The sequence below is a fragment of the Balaenoptera physalus genome, assembly GCF_965194825.1.
Source record: "Balaenoptera physalus genome assembly, chromosome: 15".
Taxonomy (NCBI): Eukaryota; Metazoa; Chordata; class Mammalia; order Artiodactyla; family Balaenopteridae; genus Balaenoptera; species Balaenoptera physalus.
This window is the reverse complement of record NC_138894.1, coordinates 62,077,424-62,104,549: the sequence shown is the minus strand read 5'-3', so window position 1 is coordinate 62,104,549 and position 27,126 is coordinate 62,077,424. Positions and strand designations below refer to the sequence as shown.

The window sequence follows — 27,126 nt, the reverse complement described above, 5'->3', positions numbered from 1 at the left end:
GTAACCACAAATCAAAAACATACAACAGATTCACAAAAACCAAAAAGAAGAGAACATAAGTATAATACAAAAGAAAGTCATCAAACCACAAAAGGAAAAACAAAAAGAAAGGGACAAAGAAGAAATATAAAATTAATGAGAAAATGAGGTTTAAAATGGCAATAAATACATATCTATCAATAATTACTTTAAATGTCAATGGAGTAAATGTCCCAATCCAAAGACAGAGTGGCAGATTGGATAAAAAACACAAGCCTACGATATGCTGCCTACAAGAGACACACTTTAGGGCAAAGGACAAAGATTGAAAGTGAGGGGACGGAAAAAGATATTTCATGCAAACGGAAATGACAAGAGAGCAGGGGTCGCAATACTCAGACAAAATAGACTTTAAAACAAAGGCCATAAAGAAAGATAAAGAGGGATACTATACAATGATAAAAGGTTCAATACAAGAGGAGAATTCTACACTCATCAACATATATGCACCTAATATAGGAGCACCCAAATACATAAAACAAATACTAACTGATGTAAAGGGAGAAATAGGAATACAGTAATAATAGATTTTAACACCCATTCACATCAATGGACAGATCTTCTAGACAGAGAATAAGGCAACAGAGATCCTAAATGATACAATAGAACAGTTAGACTTAATTGATGTTTTCAGGACATTACATCCAAAAAACCTAGAATATACCTTCTTTTCAAGTGCACATGGAACATTCTCTAGGATTGACCACATACTAGGGCACAAGACAAGCCTCAACAAATTTAAGAGTATAGAAATTATCTCAAGCATCTTTTCTGACCACAACAGCATAAACCTAGAAAGTATCCACAGAAAAAGAAGTGAGAAAAAACAATTACATGGAGATTAAACAACATGCTTCTAAAAAACAGATGGGTCATCGATGAAATCTAAGAGGAAATTTAAAAAATACCTTGAGACAAATGACAATGAAAACACAACCATACAAAATCTATGGGATGCAGCAAAAGCAGTTCTTAGAGGGAAGTTCAGAGCAATACAGGCCTTCCTCAAAAAAACAAGAAAAATCTCAAACAACCTAACCTACCACTTAAAAAAATCAGAAAAAGGAGAACAAATAAAACCTAAGTCAGCAGAAAGGAAGAAAGAATAAAGATCAGAGAGGAAATAAAGAGATTTAAAAAAATAGAAAAAAATCAATAAAACCAAGAGCTGGTTCTTTGAAAGGATAAACAAGATTGACAAACTTCTGGCCAGGCTCACCAAGAAGAAAAGAGAGAGAACCCAAATAAACAAGATATGAAAAAGGAGACATAACAACTGATACTGCAAAAATACAAAAAAACATAAGGTAATACTATGAACAATTATATGCCAACAAATTCAACAACCTAGAAGAAATAGACAAGTTTCTAGAAACATACAGCCCACCAAAATTAAATCAAAAAGAAATAGATAATGTGAACCACTGATCACGAGAAGTGAAATAGAATCTGTAATTTAAAAACTCCCTACAGGGACTTCCCTGGTGGTCCAGTGGTCAAGAATCCACCTTCCAATGCAGGGGATGCAGGTTCGATCCCTGGTCGGGGAACTACGATCCCACATGCCATGGGGAAACTAAGCCTGCGCACTCTAGAGCCCGCGAGCCACACCTAGAGAGCCCACATGCCGCAACTACTGAGCCTGTGTGCTCTGGAGCCCGCGCACCACTAGAAAGCCCCGCACGCCGCAATGACTGAGCCCATGCACTCTAGTGCCCGTGCGCCACAACTAGAGAAGCCCACGTACCGCAACAAAGAACCCAAGTGCTGCAATGAAAGATCTCACATGCCAAAACTAAGACCCGAGGTAGCCAAATAAATAAATAAATATAATTTTAAAAATAAATAAAAATAAAAACTCCCTACAAACAGAAGTCCAGGACCAAATGGCCAATTCTGCCAAACATACAAAGAAGAACTTGTACCGATCCTTCTCAAACTCTTCCAAAAAATTGAAGAGGAACACTCCCGAATACATTCTACGAAGCCACCATCACCCTGATTCCAAAACCAGACAAAGACACCACCAAAAAAGAAAACTAAGGCCAATATAGATGCAAAAAAATCTCAACAAATATTAGCAAACCGAATCCTACAATGCATAAAAAAAGATCATACACCACGACCAAGTGGGATTCATCCCAAGTTCACAAGGATGGCTCAACATACACAAATCAATGTGATACACCACATAAATGAAAGAGAAGACAAAAACTACATGATCATTTCAATAGACCCAGAAAAAACATTTGACAAAATTCAACATCCATTCACGATAAAAACTCTTACCAAAGTGGGTATAGAGGGAACATAATCTCAACATAATAAAAACTATTTATGATAAACACACAGCCAATATAATACTCAATGGTGAAAAGCTGAAAGCCTTCCCACTAAAATCTGGAACAAGACAAGGATGCCCACTCTCACCTCTTCTATTCAACATAGTACTGGAAGCCCTAGCCACAGCAATCAGACAAGAAAAAGAAATAAAAGGTATCCAAATTGGAAGGGAAAAGGTAAAATTGTCATTTTATGCAGATGATATGATATTATATATAGAAAACCCTAAAGACTCTACACAAAAACTACTAGAACTGATAAACAAATTCAGCATGTAGCAGGATACAAGATTAACATACATAAATTGGTTGCATTTCTTTACACCAACAATGAAATATCAGAAAGGGAATGTAAAAAAAAAATAGCTTTTAAAATGTACCCCCAAAAATAAAATGCTTAGGAATAAACCTGACCAAGGAGGTAAAAGACTTATATGCTGAGAACTATAAAACATTAATAAAGAAGCCTGACGATGATTCAAAGAAATGGAAAGATATCCCATGCTCTTGGATTGAAAGAATTAATATTGTTAAAATGGCCATACTACCCAAAGCAATCTACAGATTTAATATAATCCCTATCAAATTACCCATGACATTTTTCACAGAACTAGAATAATCCTAAAATTCATACGGAACCATAAAAAACCCAGAATTGCCAAAGCAATCCTGATGAAAAAGGACAAAGCAGGAAACATAACGCTCCCAGCCTTCAGACAATACTACAAAGCTACAGTAATTGAAACAACTTGGTACTGGCACAGAAACAGACATATGGATCAATGGAACAGAATATAGAGCCCAGAAATAAACCCACACACCTATGGTCAATTAATCTTCAACAAAGGAGGCAAGAATACACAATGGGAAAAAGACAATCTCTTCAGCAAGTGGTGCTTGGAAAGTTGGACAGCCACACGTAAATCAATGAGGTTAGAACACACCCTCTCTCTCACCATACACAAAAATAAACTCAAAATGACTTAAAGACTTAAACACAAGATATGACACCATAAAACTCCTAGAAGAGATCATAGGCAAAACATTCTCTGATATAAATTGTACCAGTGTTTTCTTAGGTCAGTCTCCCAAGGCAGTAAAAACAAAAATAAACAAATGGGACCTAATCAAACTTACAAGCTTTTGCACAGCAAAGGAAACCATAAACAAAACAAAAAGACAACCTATGGAACGGGAGAAAAATTTGCAAACAACACGACCAACAAGGGCTAAATTTCCAAAATATACAAACAACTCATACAACTGAACAAAAAAAACCCACAAACAACCCAATTGAAAAATGGGCAGGGCTTCCCTGGTGGCGCGGTGGTTGGGAATCCGCCTGCCAATGCAGGGGACACGGGTTCGAGCCCTGGTCTGGGAGGATCCCACATGCCACGGAGCAACTAGGCCCGTGAGCCACAACTGCTGAGCCTGCGTGTCTGGAGCCTGCGCTCTGCAACAAGAGAGGCCGCGATAGTGAGAGGCCCGCGCACTGTGATGAAGAGTGGCCCCCGCTTGCTGCAACTAGAGAAAGCCCACGCACAGAAACGAAGACCCAACACAGCCATAAATAAATAAATAAGTAAGTAAGTAAGTAAATAAATAAATAAATAAATAAGAAAAATAGGCAGAAGACCTAAATAGACATTTCTCCAAAGAAGAAATACAGATGACCAATAGGCACATGAAAAGATGCTCAACATCGCTAATTTTTAAAGATATGCAAATCAAAACTACAATGAAATACCACCTCACACTGGTCAGAATGGCCATCATTAAAAAGTCTACAAATAACAAATGCTGGAGAGGGGGTGGAGAGAAGAGAACCCTCCTACACTGTTGGTGGGAATGTAAGTTGGTGCAGCCACTGTGGAAAACAGTATGGAGGTTCCTCAGAAAACTGAAAATAGAATTACTATATGATCCAGCAGTCCCACTCCTGGGCATATATACAGACAAAACTATAATTCAAAAAGATACATGCACCCATATGTTCAGAGCAGCACTGTTCACAATAGCCAAGACATGGAAACAACCTAAATGTCCATCAACAGATGAACTGATAAAGATGTGGTACATATATACAATGGAAAACTATCAGCCATAAAAAAGAATGAAATAATGCCATTTGCAGAGATTATCATACTAAGTGAAGTAAGTCAGAAAGAGAAAGACAAATATCATATGCTATCATATATATGTAGAATCTAAAATATGAACAAATGAACCTATCTATGAAATAGAAACAGAATCAGGGACATAGAGAATAGACTGGTGGTTGCCAAGGGGGAGGGGCTGGGAGAGGGTTGGATTGGAAGTTTGGGATTAGCAGATGAAAACTGATATATACAAAATGGATAAACAACAAGGTCCTGCTGTATAGCACAGGGAACTATATTCAATATCCTGTGATAAACCATAATGCAAAAGAATATGAAAAAGAATGTATATGTATGTATAACAGTCACTTTGCTATACAGCAGTAATTAACACAACATTGTAATTCAACTATACTTCAACAAAAAATAAATTAAAAAAAATAAAATAAAATATGACACAAATGAACCTATCTAAGAAACAGAAAGAGAATCACAGAGGGCACTGGTGGTTGCCAAGGGGGAGGGGTTGGGGAGAGATGGAGTGGGAAGTTGGGTTAGCAGATGTAAGCTTTTATATATAGAATGGATAAACAACAAGGTCCTACTGTATAGCACAGAGAACTATATTCAGTATCCGTGATAAACCATAATGGAAAAGAATATAAAAATGAATGTGTATATATGTATAACTGAATCACTTTGCTGTACAGCAGAAATTAACACAACACTGTAAATCAACTATATTTCAATTTTTAAAAAAAGAAAAAAAATAAAATAAAATGCACATTCCTGAGTCCCCACACCCAGAGATCCTGAATCAGTGAGTCTGGAATGGGGCTCAGTAATCTGCATTTTTCATCAGCACCTCTGGTGATTCTGACATACTTACTTTGAGTATAACTTTTTGAAGAACAGGCAAATTTAAGGAGATAGTCTATCAATAAGCAGGCCAAGACTGCATGAGTTAGTAATAACTAAGATCATTTCCAAGGTGGAATAGCCTTTAAGAAGCCTTCAGACTCCTGGAGACTTGTGTATCTGCTAGCCAAGTTCAGTTGGAGTAAGCATAATTGCTGTCATTAAACAGGAAAGTAATTTATTCTCTGTTCTTCCATTTCCACTATAAAATATGTTGACTCTAATATGCCATGCACCCAGCTTCAAATAAGCACACTTACTAACCTCAAGAACACCAAGATTGATGAGTGGTATCCAAGTGGATAGCAAACTACCTGGTTATTGCAGTGAAATACGACTTCCTAAACTAGTTACAATGCATGTGGTTCCAACACTCTGGAAAACAGAATTTCACCATGTCTACAAGGAACTGCAGTCTTAGGAGCAGACAGGAACCCTGCTTGAGTGCTGTGGAGAAAGAGCTCCCTTTAAATCAACAGTGAACGTTTTGATCTCAGAAATATCACTGACTTGGTGGGAACAGGAATTTTTATTACATATTTTGATTTTCTTATACATCACTGTCCATTTTTGACTGAGACAAACTGTCACATGTTGAAAGTCATTGTGTTTTTCTAAGATGGTATCACTAACATTTAATAGCTTGAAGTCACGTGCTATGTCAATTTTCCAAATGTTTCTGAGCTAGAATGAAATTCATCTGCATATGAATAGTAGAAAGTGTTTCCACTTACATTGTACACCCATATCTTTAGTAAGTTGAAATCAGTGATTTCAAAAGAGGTTCCTGTGGGACTCTCTTTGAACTACTTTAATAGATTATCATCTCCAGAATTGTCTATAACTGATGTGACATATATAATCTGTAAGACATTATGTAACTATTATACCATAATCATCAGTGTCAAAGACCTTTTATAAAAATTGACAATACTATTCTGGTACTTTACCAATGTCTGCTGATCGTTAAATACTGTTCTAAGAAATAGAATTTTACTGTGGTTTCCTTAATGAAATGATCTTTCCCACTATAATGTGAGATCTTTCAAATACTATAATTTATCATTCATTACAAGTTAGGTCACAGTAACTGAACAAGTTCATGTACTATCTAAGATATTCTCACTCAAAGTTACCATGGTAACATGAAGACAGTTTCATTTCAGACTTGTACATGAATTACTTGAAGATCAGAAAGATCAGTTATTTAGTCCAGAACCCACTTTTAGTAATCTATATACATCATTTAATCCCTAAAAATATGTATTTATCAGCATTCTTTCTCTTTACAATTCAAGAACATGAATTCCTAGTGTGTGACTCTGTTCTTAGTGTAAATGTTGTGTCAATTGAGCATCTTTTCTATGTGGACTTTAAATAACAGCTGCTCTCCAACCTTAAAAATGTCATTTCTCAGTGCCTACACTTTAGTAACATTTACTTTTAATTTTATAAGTAAACTAAGCGGAAAGTGAAAAATAGCAAACTATCTTTTTGTCTAGTGTGCTGTTCTCAGTTCAGCCCATTTCTGCCATTTTTCATTTTAACCATCAGTAAAATGAGTGGATGCTCTGTGTCAGGGGTCTTTATCCAACATCTGTCCAACATCCTCTCCATGTGATCAGTTAACTTATGTAGACGTGTGCACGTAAATAGGGTTTTTAAATGAAAATGAAAGCATTCTTACCCAATTCTGCATGATGCTTTGCTTCAATCAAACCACAACTCTTGTTCTGTTACTTACAATCATTCAAATGTTTTCTTTTTTACCAAAGCCTTTATCAAATGTAAGCATAAGCTTTAACCTATTTTTCTGTGTCTAGAACAAAGAAAACAAATAGTCACACTAGTCTCCCATAACTTTATGAATTATTATTTACATCTTTGGACCAGCTCAGTCACAATTTCCAAATACCACATGTCCCTCCTGGAATAGCATTCAAGGCCTGCATGGATCCAAGGGGCACAGGGAGTCTTAATGGTTAAAAGTCTTACAAGGTACTATTAAGAATCACGTGACATTCTTATTTCAGAAATTCAAAGCAGTCATGTACATCTGGGGGCTTAAGTTCCATTTTGCAGCAATGTTCTTTACTATCTGCTAATGAGATAATCCCTGATTTTAAAAACAATTATTCCTAGGATGACAAGAACTGGGATAAATGAATACAAAATCAGAAAGTTGGCTGTGAATCTGGATGTTGCACCTGGGCAGGTTCTCTCAATGAACTGAATTCCTTGACTGAAGGCACACATTGGATTAGTTGACATAGAACCATTTGAGTTGCCTGCCAGGGAAAAGATTGACAATGTCAAATATGGTACTTGCAAGGTAATTTAATCAACACGTATTTATCAGATGCCCACTAAATGCTCAGCATTCTGCTAAGTACCCTTCTTCATGAAGATACAGGAAATTTTAGAGAGCCCAAATTCATTATTAGATGAAACAATAGTGAGTGTTGGGGGCCTTGAAGATGGAAACGGGTTTGTTTCCATTTTGGGTGTATATTCAGTACCATAGTACTCATAAAAATTATGATCACTTAGCACTGAACATCCCAAGGTTACTAATGTTATCACCTAAAGATACATAAAACAACTACTAAATTCTGCCCTGTTCTTTAGGTGTCTTCAAGAGCGGCCTGGGATTTCCAATGGCCAGGAGGGCCTTGCTGTGCTCCCACTGCACTCTTGTGGGATTAGGGAACAGATTTTTGCCAAAAATGGCTTCACTCGGCTACATACTCTGTACATTTGGGGGAAGAAGAAGCCACTGCAGCCTGCTTCAACCTGTTCAGTAGGTATAGGAACTGATCCATCCAGAATATACTAGAGTTTACCTCAGTATACATTAAGTCTATCATTTTCTAAAAACATCAGAGTGCCCTTAAGCTATTGACCTTTGACAAGTGACTAGCTTGACTACTGCTTATTATTTTAAATATCAGAGAAAATGTTAGACTCTTCAAAACAAAGTTTTAAATCTATTTTACAATATAGCATTTACTTAAAAAATATATTGCCCTCAAGGAATTGTTTTTTTCAAACTAATATGTAAAAATAAATTCCAAAATTGAACACTTACCACAAGTGAAATTCTGTCCATAGAACTCATTGACTACAAGAATCTCAGAGCAATATTTTTGGAATGTAAAATAACTGAAGATTTTAAAAGGAAGGGGCATTTCTTCTGTGTTTCTTAAGAAAAAGCAAAAAGAAAGAAAGATGAACTTCAATAGGCTCTGGTAGCAGTCCTACCAAATGAAAAGAAAGGCAACCCTCATGTTTCCCATCAGGAATATACATAGTTTTTCATCTCTCATTATAAAACGTATGTTCACTAGAAAAACTTCAAACTACACTGAGAAGTGTAAAGAAATACCACTGCCCAGAAATAACTATTGTTAACATTTTGGTGATATATGTAATGTGTATTTATAACATTTTACATAAATGGAATTAAACTCATCCTCTTTCCTAACCTGCTTTTTCAAACAAACGTATACCTCAGACGTCCTTCCAAGTCAGTAAGCATAACACACCATCATTTTAAATCACAGCTTGGTGATCCATTATAGTAGGAACCTTAATTTAACACACCCCTGATGATGGATTGGTGTCTAATTTTACTGGTAAGCACCATTGATATAAACATAAAAGAAAACAAGTAACACACCACATTAGCGGAGGATGTTTGTGGTCAAACAGATTTGAGGGTGCTAATGTATGAAGTGAGAACTAAACTATAATACAAGGGGAAAAGGATGGCGAGAACAAGCAGACATTCGTTGTGAAAACTGTTTCAGGAGAAACTTCATGCTGACCTTGTGGCCTTCTCAGTCCACTCGATAGCTTTTATCAACCAACAAATATGTATTACATTCTATTTGCGAGGCACTAGTTCTGGGTGCTTACGGAATTCGAAAGAAGCATCCTACCCCTGAAGACTCATAATGCAGTTGGGAGACATAAACTATATATTCTCAAGGCTATAAAAAATACACAGTGGTGAGCAATTTGTGCTTAGAAAGTATAGAAAACCAGTACTACATGTCCGTGATATTCTTGTATTTAGTATTTATGGTTTCACCAAGTGATCCCCAAACTCCATGACTTTCGGTTATTGGCAATTTTCTGAGGCACAAAGTTGAATTCGCCACATTGAGAGGCTGCTGACTGGAAAGGACAGATCGGAGTCTGGGGAGGATGTAGGGGCAGAGGAAGGACACTCTAGGAAGGCAGAATGGTATGAGCACAGGCACGTGCGACTGGATGGGCTAGAAAGGCTGAGGATCCGAAGTGGGAGCGGTGGGAGGTGAGGTTGGAATGGTAGCCACGAACCGGCTCTTTCAGGGCCTTGCAGGCAGTTGGCATTGAAGGACCATGATAAAAGTCACATTGCAATCGATGTTTTCAGAAAATTAAAGTGGCACCGGCAAGTAGGATGGACCAGAATAAGAGTAGAGTAGGAACAGCAAAAAAGAGAGCAGGCCACAGCAGAAGTTCAAGGATGCGATGACAAAGGCTTGTAAGAGGATGATGGCCACGAGAAGACGGCTGCCCAGACGGCTAGAGTGTGAGGTAGGAGCCATGTGCCTTCATCTTGTACCCTACCACACAAGGCAAACTCAAAAGCTCCACGTGCATCTGTGATTTGACATCAGAGAAGAAAACCAACGTGATTTGGTGACTGATCCAGTGTGTAGGCAGTCCAAGAAGAGAGAGGAGTCATTCATTTATTCACTCGATCCAAATATTTTTGGCAAACCTAATTGGTTAAAGGCCTTGGGCCGGCCACTGAGAAGAGCTATAATGATGAACGAGACACAGCTGCTGCCCTCAAGAGGCTGACTGCAACGTGAGCAGCATGTGATGGGCTGTGAGACCCAACAAAGGGGCCCTTCAGAGAGAGCTCGCCCTGCCAAGGGAACAACAGCCAGGCTTCGTGCAGGCGGCAGAGGGGGGACAAATGGATCAGTGAAAGACACAGGAGGAGAACTAGGCTGCGTCACGGCAATCCTTGCAGTACATCCGAGAGGGAGGAACCACAGATCTAAATTTACTGATGTGGGACCATCTACATTATATTGTTAAAAGGGGGTAAAAGCACGCATACCTTACTCCTTCACAATAGTATGAGCTCATTTTAATCAAAGATTATATAAAAGTCTAGCAAAATACACAACAAAATTTAACTCTGGGTTGTGATACTTCAGTTAACTTTTACTTAACTTCCTACACATTTCTGTATTGTGTGCATTTTCCCCCCAAAGAACTTGCATTATTTTGTAAGCAAAAAGAACAACAAAGCTATTTCCACTTGTGTTTAAAGGAAGAGGCAGCCGAAAGTGCCCATGCTGCAGGCACTCAGTCAGGAAAGATGATGACTTGAGGGAAAATACATAAACTCAATGACTAGGAGGTTGATGTGGCCTTCAGGAGCACAGTTTCACCCCAGTGATGGAGCGGAACCCAGGTGAAGCCTTGGGATGTTGAGATCTTGCAAAGAACCCAACAGCATTTTGATAATGTTGGCCACTGCCCCCCTCTCAACAATAATCAATCCCCTTTCCTATAAACCAAATACGTGAAATAGTGCCAGACTGATTGCAGCACATAATGTTTCAAATATGAAAGAGGAGATGCTGCTGAAGATTGGGTCTGTAATTTGCTGGCTTGATCCCATGCCATTGGGGTGATCTTATCTGTGCATTTTTCATAGATGCTAACAAGCCAATTAAGCAACACAGACAAATACAATGTAATGGTGTCACTGTAAAAAAATATCCTCCCTGACTGGTCAAAACCGAACTCACTTGGCTTTATAATATCTCACCTTTTAATAACTCACTACAGTTCATGAAGTGTTTCCACGTTGCTGATCTCATTCGCGTCTCATGATCCCTTGAGGCAGGTGGGGCTGAGATCATTATCTCCATTTTATAAATGATGAAACTAATTTAGGTAGAAAAGTAACTTGCCAATGGTCACTTGGCAACTAAGTGGTAGGAGGAAGACTCTGACTCCAGGGTCGGTGCTGTCTCCAGGGAGCCACATGCCTCCTGGGAGAGTCTTTACAGGCGTGTAATCAGAGCAAAGTCAAGTCTGAGCTTAGTTTTCTTACCTGAACGTGGACTGCTCTGAGAGTTAATTAAACAAATAAATATGATTACATACAATAGCTGCTCAATAGCTTTTTTCTTTGAGTTTTTTTAACATCTTTATTGGAGTATAATTGCTTTACAATGGTGTTAGTTTCTGCTTTATAACAAAGTGAATCAGCTATACATATACATACATCCCCATATCTCCTCCCTCTTGTGTCTCCCTCCCACCCTCCCTATCCCACCCCTCTAGGTGGTCACAAAGCACCAAGCTCATCTCCATAGTGGTTTTATAAATTTATATTCCTACCAACAGTGCAAGCGGGTTCCCTTTTCTCCACACCCTCTCCAGCATTTATTGTTTGTAGATTTTTTGATGGTGGCCATTCTGACTGGTGTGAGGTGATACCTCATTGTAGTTTTGATTTGCATTTCTCTAATGATTAGTGATGTTGAGCATCCTTTCATGTGTTTGTTGGCAATCTGTACATCTTCTTTGGAGAAATGTCTATTTAGGTCTTCTGCCCATTTTGGATTGGATTGTTTGTTTTTTTGATATTGAGCTGCATGAGCTGCTTGTAAAATTTGGAGATTAATCCTTTGTCAGTTGCTTCATTTGCAAATATTTTCTTCCATTCTGAGGGTGTCTTTTCGTCTTGTTTATGGTTTCCTTTGCTGTGCAAAAGCTTTTAAGTTTCATTAGGTCCCATTTGTTTATTTTTGTTATTATTTCCATTCTCTAGGAGGTGGGTCAAAAAGGATCTTGCTGGGATTTATGTCATAGAGTGTTCTGCCTATGTTTTCCTCTAAGAGTTTTATAGTATCTGGCCTTACATTTAGGTCTTTAATCCACTTTGAGTTTATTTTTGTGTATGGTGTTAGGGAGTGTTCTAATTTCATTCTTTTACATGTAGCTGTCCAGTTTTCCCAGCACCACTTATTGAAGAGGCTGTCTTTTCTGCATTGTATATTCTTTCCTCCTTTATCAAAAATAAGGTGACCATATGTGCGTGGGTATATCTCTGGGCTTTCTATCGTGTTCCATTGATCTATATTTCTGGGTTTTTGCCAGTACCATACTGTCTTGATTACTGTAGCTTTGTAGTATAGTCTGAAGTCCAGGAGTCTGATTCCTCCAGCTCCATTTTTTTCCCTCAAGACTGCTTTGGCTATTCAGGGTCTTTTGTGTTTCCATACAAATTGTGAAATTTTTTATTCTAGTTCTGTGAAAAATGCCATTGTTAATTTGATAGGGATTTCATTGAATCTGTAGATTGCTTTGGGTAGTATAGTCATTTTCACAATATTGATTCTTCCAATCCAAGAACATGGTATATCTCTCCATCTATTTGTATCATCTTTAATTTCTTTCATCAGTGTCTTATAGTTTTCTGCATACAGGTCTTTTGTCTCCTTAGGTAGGTTTATTCCTAGGTATTTTATTCTTTTCGTTGCAGTGGTAAATGGGACTGTTTCCTTAAATTCTCTTTCAGATATTTCATCATTAGTGTATAGGAATGCAAGAGATTTCTTTGCATTAATTTTGTATCCTGCTACTTTACCAAATTCATTGATTAGCTCTAGTAGTTTCCTGGTAGCCTCTTTAGGATTCTCTATGTATAGTATCATGTCATCTGCAAACAGTGACAGCTTTACTTCTTCTTTTCCAATTTGGATTCCTTTTATTTCTTTTTCTTCTCTGATTGCTGTGGCTAAAACTTCCAAAACTATGTTGAATAATAGTGGTGAGACTGGACAACCTTGTCTTGTTCCTGATCTTAGAGGAAATGCTTTCAGTTTTTCACCATTGAGAACGATGTTGGCTGTGGGTTTGTCAAATATGGCCTTTATTATGTTGAGGTAAGTTCCCTCTATGCCTACTTTCTGGAGGGTTTTTATCATAAATGGGTGTTGAATTTTGTCAAAAGCTTTTTCTTCATCTATTGAGATGATGGTTTTTCTCCTTCAATTTGTCAATATGGTTTATCACATTGATTTATTTGCATATATTGAAGAATATATTGAAGAATCCTTGCATTCCTGGGATAAACCCCACTTGATCATGGTGTATGATCCTTTTAATGTGCTGCTGGATTCTGTTTGCTAGTATTTTGTTGAGGATTTGTGCATCTATGTTCATCTATGTGATATTGCCCTGTAGTTTTCTTTCTTTGTGACATCTTTGTCTGGTTTTGGTATCAGGGTGATGGTGGCCTCGTAGAATGAGTTTGGGAGTGTTCCTCCTTCTGCCATATTTTGGAAGAGTTTGAGAAGGATAGGTGTTAGCTCTTCTCTAAATATTTGATAGAATTCGCCTATGAAGCCATCTGGTCCTGTGCTTTTGTTTGTTGGAAGATTTTTAATCACAGTTTCGATTTCAGTGCTTGTGATTGGTCTATTTATATTTTCTATTTCTTCCTGGTTCAGTCTCGGAAGGTTGTGCTTTTCTAAGAATTTGTCCGTTTCTTCCAGGTTGTCCATTTTATTGGCATAGAGTTGCTTGTAGTAATCTCTCATGATCCTTTCTAATTCTGCATTGTCAGTTGTTACTTCTCCTTTTTCATTTCTAATTCTGTTGATTTCAGTCTTCTCCCTTTTTTCCTTGATGAATCTGGCTAATGGTTTATCAATTTTGTTTATCTTCTCAAAGAACCAGCTTTTAGTTTTATTGATCTTTGCTATTGTTTCCTTCATTTCTTTTTCATTTAATTCTGATCTGATCTTTATGATTTCTTTCCTTCTGCTAACTTTGGGGTTTTCTTGTTCTTCTTTCTCTAATTGCTTTAGTTGTAAGGTTAGGTTGTTTATTTGAGAGTTTCTTGTTTCTTGAGGTAGGAGTGTATTGCTGTAAACTTCCCTCTTAGAACTGCTTTTGCTGCATTCCCATAGGTTTTGGGTTGTTGTGTTTTCATTGTCATTTGTTTCTAGGGTTTTTTTTTATATAAATTTATTTTATTTATTTACTTATTTTTGGCTGTGTTGGGTCTTCGTTTCTGTGCGTGGGCTTTCTCTAGTTGCGGCGAGCGGGGGCCACTCTTCATCGCGGTGCGCAGGCCTCTCACTGTCGCAGCCTCTCTTGTTGTGGAGCACAGGCTCCAGACGCGCAGGCTCAGTAGTTGTGGCTCACGGGCCCAGTTGCTCCGTGGCATGTGGGATCTTCCCAGACCAGGGCTCGAACCCGTATCCCCTGCCATTGGCAGGCAGATTCTCAACCACTGCGCCACCAGGGAAGCCCCTGTTTCTAGGTATTTTTTGATTTCCTCTTTGATTTCTTCAGTGATCTCTTGGCTATTTAGTAGCATATTGTTTAGCCTCCATGTGTTTGTATTTTTTACAGTTTTATTCCTGTAATTTATATCTAGTCTCATAGCACTGTGGTCTGAAAAGATACTTGATATGATTTCAATTTTCTTAAATTTACCAGGGCTTGATTTGTGACCCAAGATATGATCTATCCTGGAGAATGTTCCATGAGCACTTGAGAAGAAAGTGTATTCTGTTGTTTTTGGATGGAATGTCCTATAAATATCAATTAAGTCCATCTTGTTTAATGGGTCATTTAAAGCTTGTGTTTCCTTATTTTCATTTTGGATGATCTGTCCATTGGTGAAAGTGGGGTGTTAATGTCCCCTACTATGATTGTGTTACTGTTGATTTCCCCTTTTATGGCTGTTAGCATTTGCCTTATGTACTGAGGTGCTCCTATGTTGCGTGCGTAAATATTTACAATTGTTATATCTTCTTCTTGGATTGATCCCTTGATCATTATGTAGTGTCCTTCTTTGTCTCTTGTAATAGTCTTTCTTTTAAAGTCTATTTTGTCTGATATGAATATTGCTACTCCAGCTTTCTTTTGATTTCTATTTGTATTGAATATGTTTTTCCATCCCCTCACTTTCAGTCTGTATGTGTCCCTAGGTCTGAAGTGCATCTCTTGTAGACAGCATATATACGGGTCTTGTTTTTGTATCCATTCAGCCAGTCTATGTCTTTTGGTGGGAGCATTTAATCCATTTACATTTAAGGTAGTTATTTATACGTATGTTCCTATTACCGTTTTCTTAATTGTTTTGGGTTTGTTATTGTAAGTCTTTTCCTTCTCCTGTGTTTCCTGCATAGAGAAGTTCCTTTAGCATTTGTTGTAGAGCTGGTTTGGTGGTGCTGAATTCTCTTAGCTTTTACTTGTCTGTAAAGGTTTTAATCTCTCCGTCGAATCTGAGTGAGATCCTTGCTGGGTAGAGTATTCTTGGTTGTAGGTTTTTCCCTTTCATCACTTTAAATATGTCCTGCCACTCCCTTCTGGCTTTCAGAGTTTCTGCTGAAAGATCAGCTGTTAACCTTATGGGGATTCCCTTGTATGTTATTTGTTGTTTCTCCCTTGCTGCTTTTAATATTTTTTCTTTGTATTTAATTTTTGATAGTTTGATTAATATGTGTCTTGGTGTGCTTCTCCTTGGATTTATCCTGTATGGGACTCTCTTCACTTCCTGGACTTGACTATTTCCTTTCCCATATTAGGGAAGTTTTCAACTATAATCTCTTCAAATATTTTCTCAGACCCTTTCTTTTTCTCTTCTTCTGGGGCCCCTATAATTCGAATGTTGGTGCATTTAATGTTGTCCCAGAGGTCTCTGAGACTGTCCTCAGTTCTTTTCATTGTTTTTTCTTTATTCTGCTCTGTGGTAGTTATTTCCACTATTTTATCTTCCGGGTCACTTATCCGTTCTTCTGCCTCAGTTATTCTATTGATTCCTTCTAGAGAATTTTAAATTTCACTTATTGTGTTGTTCATCATTGCTTGTTTGCTCTTTAGTTCTTCTAGTTCCTTGTTAAACGTTTCTTGTATTTTTCTCCATTCTATTTCCAAGACTTTGGATCATCTTTACTATCATTACTCTGAATTCTTTTTCAGGTAGACTGCCTATTTCCTCATTTATTCGGTCTGGTGGGTTTTTACCTTGCTCCTTCATCTGCTGTGTGTTTCTCTGTCTTCTCATTTTGCTTAACTTACTGTGTTTGGGGTCTCCTTTTCGCAGGCTGCAGGCTGCACGTTCGTAGTTCCCGTTGTTTTTGGTTTCTGCCCCCAGTGGGTAAGGTTGGTTCAATGGGTTGTGTAGGCTTCCTGGTGGAGGGGACTGGTGCCTGTGTTCCGGTGGATGAGGATCGTCTTTCTGGTGGGCAAGACTGTGTCCAGTGGTGTGTTTTGGGGTGTCTGTGACATCATTATGATTTTAGGCAGCCTCTCTGCTAAACGGTGGGGTTGTATTCCTGTCTTGCTAGTTGTTTGGCATAGGGTGTCCAACACTGTAGCTTGCTGGTCGTTGAGTGGAGCTGGGTCTTAGCATTGAGATGGAGATCTCTGGGAGAGTTTTCACCATTTGACATTACGTGGAGCCGGGAGGTCTCTGGTGGACCAATGTCCTGAACTCGGCTCTCCCACCTCAGAGGCACAGGCCTGACACCTGGCCAGAGCACCAAGACCCTGTCAGCCACATGGCCAGGTACGTGGGGAGTTTCTTGCCTTTTGGGAAGTCTCAGGTCTCCTGCCAGCATTCAGTAGGTGTTCTGTAGGAGTTCCACACGTAGATGTATTTCTGATGTATTCGTGGGGAGGAGGGTGATCTCCACGTCTTACTCCTCTGCCATCTTGAAGGTCTCCGGGCCCTTTTCTTTGATTTTTAAGTCAAAGAAACAGAGCTGTCTTCACATTTTCTCAGGGACCCATGGTTTACTTACTGGATCCCACTCGCATCACCCACCTGAAACCACTTTCACCCTTCTAAAATTTTCTGCCCTTCCTGCTACTTTTAAAAAATGTACAATATGTATGTATGTGTACATATATTTTTTCTTGGTTATAAAATAATGCTTGTCCATTATAGAAAATTCACAAAATACAGGAAAATATGAAGAAAATTAAAATAAGTATCACCCAGAGATAACTACTGTTTACATTTGGTGTGTGTCCTTCTAATCCTGATGCTTTCTTGTCTTTTATCCTGCAGGCTCTTTTCTTATCTGACTATTCTTACTTTCTTAAAGTAACTGAGAATTGAGAGCTGGAATAGAAACTCAACAGTGCCAGGGAAGAAATGAACTAAATGCATGCTATTTAGCCTGTAATAGGCTGTGAGTATTTCTGGAGGACAGCTTGGTTTTCCTCCTCTTGTTATAATGGCCTATGACATGTGATAACATGCTTCAATCGTCATTTCCTGATTCTCATTTTGAAGACGTTTTATTTAACAAATAATGAACAGTTCAAAGTCTAAGCAATACTGACTAGGAAGCACTATAAATACTCTGGACTGTAAGGTGATAGAATATCACACAGCGCTTCTCTGTAATGCCTTATAATAATCATTATTAGGTGATCATTAACATCAAATCATACCAATCTAAATCGTTTGAATTATTAGATCTTACCTCAGGAATCCAGAGCCCACAAGCACCCCAGCAATGCAGAGCAGGGCCACCATGCTGTTGACCACATTTGGGTTTTGGACCACACCAAGTAGCACAAGAGTTAGAAATTCACCAATTAAGTGGGGGGCCAAGATAGCAGCAGAGAAAAATCCAAATCTGGCAGCCTCAGGGTATAAGGCCAGAGTCCTAGAAAAACATAAGGTCTTTAGTTCCTCTCCAAGGGTTATCATTTAAGAAAAATTCCACACTTGACTTCTGTGGATAAATCCATGGTGGTTCAGTGGGTGGGGAGAGTGTGCAGGACAGGCCAAACTCCCCTTTGAAAGGCCTTTTCGGAACAGGGGCAACATTTGAGGCCATTTAGTCCCTCAAATTGTTTCTGTTGGCCCCAAGTCAATGGAGCCACCTTTTCCTTTTTACAGCTCCTCAGCTCTCACAGAAAAATACTAATACTCAGAGGACGGTCACAACCAACTGCAGTAAGTAGGGCTGAACTGTCCAGGCTTCTCCATAAGCAACCACATTCTGCCTGGCTGGCACTGCTCCCACCCTAGCCAGCCTACTCCCCTAATGCTAAGGACTCACCCACCTGCTTCTCAGCCTCTCCTTCCCTGAACCTCATCCTTGTTACATGGGGTTACTGCCAGAGTGAAAACCCTTCAGTGCTTTCATCCTCCAACGGATTAGCCCTCCCCAGGCCTGTTCCATTCCATTCTTGTCTTTTATTCTACCAACCCCTTCCACTGATTTGACCTTCATGTTCTTGTAAACAAGCTACCCTATATCCGTGCCCCTTAACCTCTTACATTCCTTTCACCAAATAGCATTTCCCTGGTGATAGCACGTCCTCAACAATCCTTAGACATGGCTGCTCTATCTTCCATTTGTAGAGTAAGTAAGAGGAGTTGGCATATCTTACACTCACCCCTCCCTACCACTCTTCAAGGCCATCTGCGTTTCCTCCTATACAAATCAGGAAGTTGGCTTATACTATTAATTCTCTGCCTCAAGGCAGTCCTCTGTGACTTTTAAGACATTCTCTCACCTTTGATGATTTTGTAGCTTTTAGACCAGGGTCAGTTTTGCACTCCTGTCCACCATCATTATCCTCAAGGTTTTTAACCTTGATAATCCATCAACACCAGTGCCTCCTAATTAGGGAACCTTATCAATTCCAGTGGCTCCACCCACCTAATCTTGGTCACTCACCATGTCTTGGATTTAAATGTTACTTGTTACTCAAAACTGTTCCACTTCCAAGATTTCACATTCTGAAAATGCCCTTTCTGATCATGGCCTCCTCCTGTCTCCCATTTCCCCAAAGCCCTCAATGCCTCAGATCCTCATCCCTTCTGCTATTCTTTGCCTTACCAATCCCCACCTGGGGACCTTGCTCTCTCAATTAAGCTGTGCTAATTGGATCCACTCTGCCACTTTGCCTCAGCTGATTCCTGGACCCCCTAATTCTTCCTCATTGCTTATTGGGTTCCAATGTCATGTCTCATCATGGCTAATAAAAACTTCTACTTTAAACTACGCCCTCTTCCCAGGGAATTTCAAACTCTCTCCCCAGTGCTCAGCAGATGGATTTACCTCTCATTTTGTGAATTTCTATCTTTATCTTCCCTACTTTGCATCTCCTCTCTTTCTCCCTGTCTCTATCTCTTACCCCATCTTTGCCAAGCTTTATCCTGTCTACTTGCATCCTTGGTACTATGTTAATCTGATTTTCCTATTTCTGCCTTGGTCTAATCTGGAAACTTGATCTGCGAATTACCCAATTTTTCTGTAGTTTCATCTACTCTCAATCTAATGGTTTTCCCTAATGGTCTTACTTACCGTATTGTAAAATAACCACTCCTTGAGTCTGGTAACCTTTTAAGCAACTGCCCCCTCTTCATCCTCTCCTGTACTACGAAGCTTCTCAAACAGCACCTGCTTCTCCCTTGTTCTCACTCCTTGTTCCCTTGTAAACCTGACTGGCACCCCCACCACTCTACTGAACCTCTTTTTTGGAAGAGCACCAATGACCTCCGAATCCTATGCCTCACCTCCTTGAACCTCTGCAGTACTGAACAGGTTCACTACACCTTCTTGAAACTCTCTCCCCTCTTGCCTTCTCTGATGCTGCCCGACCCTGCTTCTCTTTCCACCTCTCTAACCACCTCTCTGCCTCTCTCACCGGATTGCTTTCCTCTTCCCACCCTCTGAATGTGCCTCTTAAGATATTACCCTCAGACCGCTTCCTCCCTTTCTGACATTCTCGCCTATAGAATCCATTCCCAGGCCTCTACTCTCACTCCTCTTGCCTTTTCTTTCTACACCAACCTATTGTGCAAACCTCAGATTGACATCTCCATTTGGGTGTCCTGTAGCATCTCAGATGCAACATATTCAAAACCAAATCCATTCTCTTTCCTGGCAAACTTGATAAGGATGCTGTCACCTTCCCATTCTCCCAGGCTGAAAACTCAGGCATCATCCATGACTCTCTTTACCCCCAGCAAAGCCATTCCATTTCTGAGTCCATTCGATTCTACTTTCCCAGCATCTCGAAGTGAAACGCCCTTTCTGTTGCCACTGCTGCTCTCTTCACCAGAGCCTCTGCCTTTCCCAGACTCTTACCAAGGCTCCTCCCTGGGCTGTCCAGCATCTCTGCCCTAACTCTCCAGTCTGAGACCAAAGTGATGCCAGCCTCACCCCCCAGAGTCCAACACAGATGGGTCACTCCCTGGGGATCAAAATCCTCTACTATGTACCGGTATCTAATCCACTTCAGCCCCTTAGCCTGGCATTCAGCACCTCGCCTACCAGGCTCCAAGGCTGTCAGTCATATTTTCCATTACTCCTTCCAATCCTCTTTTCCCCACAGCACAACTGAATTTTTTCTCTGGAAAGGTCTTGTGTGTTTTTGCTTCTGAACCTATGCTCCTTCTCTCTCTTCCCCTGAAACGCCCTTGCTCCTCTTCCATCTATTCAAATGTTGCTCATCTCTCAAGTTCTCCTTTATAAAGCCTCCAAGAGCCCATCTCCCCATCCAGCCAAATGGACCCTTGGTCTCCTTTGTAATTCACTGTCATAATGAATGTGAGACGGGGAAGAGACATTCCCCATCGGTGCCTCAGCTTCCTCGTCTTCAAACAAGGATAATTAATAATGCCACCTTAATAGAATGGTGGCAAGGATTACATGAATTGATATATTTAAACCTTTTAGTGCCTGACATAAAAGCAAGTGCTCAGTGTGTGTCAGCCATTATTGTTATTATATTCCTCAGCATAGTGTTTGTGCTTCTTTATAATATTAATCTTACACTTTCTTGAATTAAAGTCATCTGGAGATTTATGTCCACAATCCATCATCTGAAATACTTTAGGGCCAGATGTGTTTTGGAATGCGGCAATTTACAGATTTGGGAAAGACTTCACACTGCGTAGACCGTACTTGCTGCAGTGGGGTCTGGGACTCCACCTGTAACATATCTACTAAACAGGAGTGTTGCTGTGGGAAAAGTACAAAGAACCTCATGTTGGTTCAGATCGGATTTTGCTACTGAGTGAGTTCAGGTCTGATGTGCTGCTAAGAGTCAGAAAACACTCCGGCTTTCAGGGCTGTCTCAGTTCAGAATTGCAGGCTTGAGGGCAGTACCTTCAGTTTACTCCCCTTTAAATCCCCAGCTGCACCTGGCAGTGTGCCTGGCACCTAGTAGGCATTCAACAAACTTTTCTATCATTGAATCAAAGTATTTGCTACATTGCTAACAGCTGTGCTGCCACTAGAAATGATTCTGTGTTTTTGTCAAAAAGAGTCATGACAATACTGAACCTAGTTTAAAACTGCCCTGTTTTCTCAAATCGTACAGAACTCTTTCTCATGGGCAGTTTTACAAATATTATATGGTCTTCAAAATCAGTGCTTTGAGAATTTTAAAGTGCATATAAATCACCTGGGGGATCTTGTAAAATGTGGAATCCAATTCAGCAGGGCTGGGCATGAGATTTTGCAGGTTAAACAAGCCCCAAGGTAACACTGACACTGTGCTTCGTGGGCCACATTCAGGAGCAAGGTTCTAAATTAACAAGGTTCTCAATTTCCAACCAACCTTGGCTTACTCAAAAATGGTCAGTTTTAAAAAATCTGCTACTGGATCATTTAGCCTAAACTAGACGGGCCTGTGGTTTACATCACAGATCGGAGATTCAGCATGTTCCTGAGTGTCAGAGGATAAGGAGGCTTCATCAGGACCAGCAAGGAGGGCCATGTGGTCCCTACCATCGCCCTTGGTTGCGAGAGTCCACCCTCTTGCTAACCAGAGCAAGCAGCTTTGCCTCTGTCACTCCCCAGGGTGACACCAACGTCTAAAGAGTCTGCACAATAAGACCTTCTAACTCTTCATCTTGGAGCTCAAACTAACCAGGCCCTCACTTATCTTCTACTTGTATTTCACTTGATTCATAATAATTATTCACATCATATATCATGGGTCTTTATACTGGTTATGGGTAGGAGCACCTGCACATGAATCCAGTGGCCTAAAGAAAGACAGTGTCTCCAGAACCGCCTGAAGTCCTCTCTTGGAACGACAAGCTGGGCACCTTTCACTACTGGAATCACAGAATGCCGGATGATTCCCCCCATCTTTTCTTAAGGGAAAGCCAGAGGGATTAGGGAAGGTACATCTCCCTATGACAACAAATCAACAAATAACTCTACACATTTTCAGATTTGCATCTGTAAAAAGTTCTATGAAATAAAAAGCACTGTCTACAAACCATCAATCAAAACCCAGCATCAGGGTGCTTCATGGTTCTCCAAAGCCCTCTTCCCACCGTCACTCTTGATTCCTCCACCCCCCATCACCGCAGCCCAACTGCGATGCCCCAGGTCGGTCAAATGGAACCTCAGGCAGCGTTGCTACTCCAGCTCACAGCAGCCTGGGAGCCACGCTGAGCTGGGCGGACAGCCTCGCTGCCTCTGCACCTGGTCCCAGCTACTCCAGAGCCCTCCCCTCAGGCCAGGCCCCGCAGTGAATGTGGGACGGGCTATTCCCTGGTGCATGTAGTCTTGCTGGTCTGCTCTCAGGTCCCATGTGGCCCACAGTGTTCCTCTCTTTGTCCTGAAGGACAGGACGTTGTACTGGACATTGGTGGGCAAAGACAGACTCTCCAGAGCAGAGAGCTCTTTACCCTGGGGCTCTCCCTCCACAGGTCCCACTGGCCATCTGGGACCCCACCATCCGGGAAGCATGGCCCGGGAAAACTGAAGGCCTCTGGACACCCTCTTCCTTACCAGTAGCACACACTGCAGAATATCATGGTGGCAATGACACTGAAGGGGAGCACGTGCAGCACGTAGGCTAGCAGCATCTGCCACTTCTGGTACAGGCCATCCTCGCTCTCCTGATCGCTGACGGCTCGCAACACGGGAACTGGGCATGGAAGGCAGGTTTCGGAACAGCCGGTCACCACACAGCTGGAGGAGGTGGGGTGCTAGCCCAGGCTGAACTTGAGATCTATCAGCGCTGGATGGTGAGGACCAGCTGGGGCCCCCTGGTCATGGAGAAAAGGAACCTGACATCCATAGAACTATAAATACCCCCGCCCCAGAAATCCACACTCTACCTGAATTACAATAGGATTACAAAAGCTGTCACAGTTTATTTCCGTCTCTCTAAAGTGGTGGGGAGGGGTGTCACCAATTCAAGAACACACATGCAAAAGGGACACAGATGAGTGACGTGAGGCACTCTGTCCTCTTTTCATGCAGGGTGTTGGCACAGAACATCAGGCAACTAGGTATTGCTTCGGGACTCCCATTGAGTTTGAAAACCGGGTGTCGGCTGTCCTAAAATAGGCTCCAAAAAGAACGTTAACAGTGCGAAGTTGGCCAGGCATCCGGGCCCCCATGGGCTGTGCCTCCTAATGGATAAGAGAAGATACCAGGGCTGATCTTCTAAAAACCCTGCCCAGACTCTGCCGCATCAGCGCCTCCTAACTTCATGCTTCCCTTAATCCTCAGAGACCCTCAGGGAGATCCACTCGGTGAGCTAATTCCCACTAAGGCGTTACTAATTCACGAGTTACCTTGTCCCAGAGAGAGAACCTGGAGGGGGCCAGGTTGAGCTCAGAGAAATACCCCTATAATGGTGGAGCCTTGCAAGGTGTTGGCTGGAGAAAGGAGATATTCAGGGAGACAGAAGTTCCCCCGACCCCGGGGACCCACCTCCTGGGCAGGGCACTTACACAAGTTCACAGCGTTGAGCATGCCTGTGTATGGGATGGCACCCACAAACTGGTACAGGAGACCCACACGGTCCTGGATGGCACCCTTTAGCACGTCGTTCTGGACCCGCAGAAGGAAGAAAACGATGAACAAACCCATGATCAGATTCTGAGTGAGACGCATAGCCACTGCCAGCTTATTTCTCATTAAGTTTCTCGTCACTCTCCTGAAAGCCAAACAACCCCGTTTTAATTGCTTGTCTTTTATGGGTGGATGGCTACCTATCTAAAATGGGGTGAGGCTCTTACCTCAAGAGAACACACAGTTTAGAAAGGGCTCCAGGAGAATCTTTGGTTTTGAAAGGAATCACTGGTAATGTTTTCAGGTGTTTTGTTCTTTCAATATCCTCCAAGGTTTTGCGATACATTGTTGATTCTTTGTAGGCAGATTCAATCATCTGGACTCTCTTGTAGGTTTCTATTTCCCGTTCTTTGTTTTGGGTATCCACTGATGTCAGGTCCACTGAAATTTTTTTCCCACAAAAAAATGACTAATGTGTTTTTAAATGCACATATATACACAGGGACTAATAATATATGTTCCATCATTGATTTAGGAGTGCTAGCCATAATACCTCATCTCATCAAAATAATACCTGTTGTTAATGCCCACCTATAAAATCAGAATATTTTAAAGCTACCACAGCAGGGCCATGAGGATCCTGATAGGCCTGTCTGGGAAAATTCAGAAGTTCAGCTAATTTTTCTCTGACAAAGTAGAAGTGCACCATTTCAAGAGAGATCCCCAGGACTTCCCTGGTGGCGCAGTGGTTATGAATCTGCCTGCCAGTGCAGGGGACACACGTTCAAGGCCTAGTCCAGGAAGATCCCACATGCCGCAGAGCAACTAAGCCCATGCGCCACAACTACTGAGCCCGTGTGCCACAACTACTGAAGCCCATGTGCCTAGAGCCCATGCTCCACAACCAGAGAAGCCACCGCAATGAGAAACCCGTATACCGCAACCAAGAGTAGCCCCTGCTCACCACAACTAGGGAAAGCCCGCGCACAGCAACTAAGACCCAATGCAGCCAAAAATAAATAAATAAATAAATAAAACTAATTTTTTTAAGAAAGTGAAGAGTAGTGGTAAAATGTTTTCAAAAAAAAAAGATTCCCCCACCTCATTCTGATAGGTCATCTATGGCAAGTTAATTGGCTCGGCCAAATTAATTTTTTGAAGAGTAAAAACACCAAAACAAAAGGAGAAATAAAACCCACTTGTGCTGGTGTCACCTAGGCAGAAATCTGAGATGATAAAGTTTAAAAAACATATATGATGGGGACTGTGAAAGAAAAACTTACTATAAAAATCAAAAGGGTTTGAATGTTCGGGACAAGGGTAACTGCAGCCACTGAAGAAATCAAGCATTTCCACCGGTGTCCCGCAGAAAACCAGCTCTCCGCAGCTCAGAATGGCAATTTTATCAAAGAGCTGATTGAACGACAGGCAGTGTTAGTGTGTAATCAGGTCACCATATCCTTATGTAAAATAAGTCTCAAGTAGTCAGTCCTTTGACTGTCTCAGCCATACATCAGTACTCTTACTGCGGCCAACGGAACTGCTCAAAATGCATCCCTCTTCCTTCCAGCCTGGGTTGCCACTGTGGGTCCTGCTGCCTCCCAGCCTGCACCCTGCATCATGTCTAGGATAGAGGACAGCTCATGGACCTGGTCAGAGGACCTGGGTTTGAGCCCCAGCCGTGCCCCGGAATGAGTGACCTTGGACAGAAAAAATTTTTTTAAATCTCAGATCCTCATCTATAAAAGGCAAATAATAGCTCCCTAAAAGGATCCTAGGAGATTAAGGTGAGATTTTGGGGAAGGAAATCTATATGATTTAGTGGAAAAACACAGCCTTGAAAGCCAACTGGAATATGAATGCCAATTCCAGCTTTTTATTAACTGCGATATTGGCTCAATTTTGTATCATTTCTAAGTCTCACTCCTCCCCTCTGTAAAGTGAAAATACTGGTACCCACCTCATAGGGTTGTTGTGTGGATTAAAAGAGCTAGTGTATAGAAGGTATTTGGTACATGATAGGTGCTGAAAGAACTGAGTGTCCATCCTTTGCCCTTCCCATATCAGGATTGCTCTGGTTTAAGTACTAATCTCTACTCCGAGATCCCCAGCCTGGCACACATATACCCACCCTGGCTGAGTTGAGCGGGAACGACAGACGTCCCCCTCACCTGGAAGAGCTCGGAGCGGGGCTGGTGGATGGTGACGATCACGATGCGGTCCCTGCGAGCCAGCTCTGCTATGAGGACAACGATCTGATTCGCAGTCATGCAGTCCAGGCCTGTGGTTGGCTCATCAAAAAGCATGACCTCTGCGGCAAAGAAAGTCAGACATCTGAGTCACTGCCGAGCCTGGGCTCTGTGCTCTAGCCTTGGAATTTTGAACAGTTCCTTAATGAACTGTCTTATCCCATCCAAACAGTGTGCAGTGAGCAGTACTTTAGCCTGAGCCCAGGAGAAAGCACCTGACCTGGAAGGGCCCAACTCCCAGCTCCAGAGCACATCCCAGCCTTAATCCTTGAAGGGACAAGGCAGCAACCACATCAGGCCTGTCATGGGGCACTATAGACTGTTTGGGCTCCATCCAGGGGACCCTAACAGGGAATGAGGGCTGGCAGGCTGGCACCCAGGTGTTTCTAAAAGGCTGAGAGGAGGCTGGTTAAAAAGACAAAATCTCACAACATGGACAGACCTAGAGATTATCATAGTAAGAGAAGTCCAACAGAGAAAGACAAATATGATATCACTTATATGTGGAATCTAAAATATGACACAAATGAACTTATCTACGAAACAGACTCACAGACATAGAGAACAGACTTGTGGTTGTCAAGGGGGGGTAGGGGAGGGTGGATCAGGAATTTGGGATTAGCAGATGCAAACTATTATA

General features: G+C 41.1%; 1 protein-coding gene across 1 annotated transcript in view; it reads right to left on the bottom strand.

Moving 5' to 3' along the window:
- Positions 1–7,092: 7,092 nt before the first annotated feature.
- ABCG5 (ATP binding cassette subfamily G member 5) overlaps positions 7,093–27,126 on the bottom strand; it is a 34,202-nt gene continuing 14,168 nt past the window's right edge. The window contains exons 6-13 of the mRNA XM_082427746.1: positions 26,409–26,548; positions 25,521–25,650; positions 24,465–24,678; positions 24,177–24,382; positions 23,224–23,362; positions 17,935–18,120; positions 8,490–8,602; positions 7,093–7,689 (exon numbers count right to left, since the gene is read on the bottom strand). Coding sequence (XP_082283872.1) covers positions 7,496–7,689; positions 8,490–8,602; positions 17,935–18,120; positions 23,224–23,362; positions 24,177–24,382; positions 24,465–24,678; positions 25,521–25,650; positions 26,409–26,548 — 1,322 coding nt within the window. The 3' untranslated portion in view covers positions 7,093–7,495. The remainder of the gene's footprint in view (positions 7,690–8,489; positions 8,603–17,934; positions 18,121–23,223; positions 23,363–24,176; positions 24,383–24,464; positions 24,679–25,520; positions 25,651–26,408; positions 26,549–27,126) is intronic.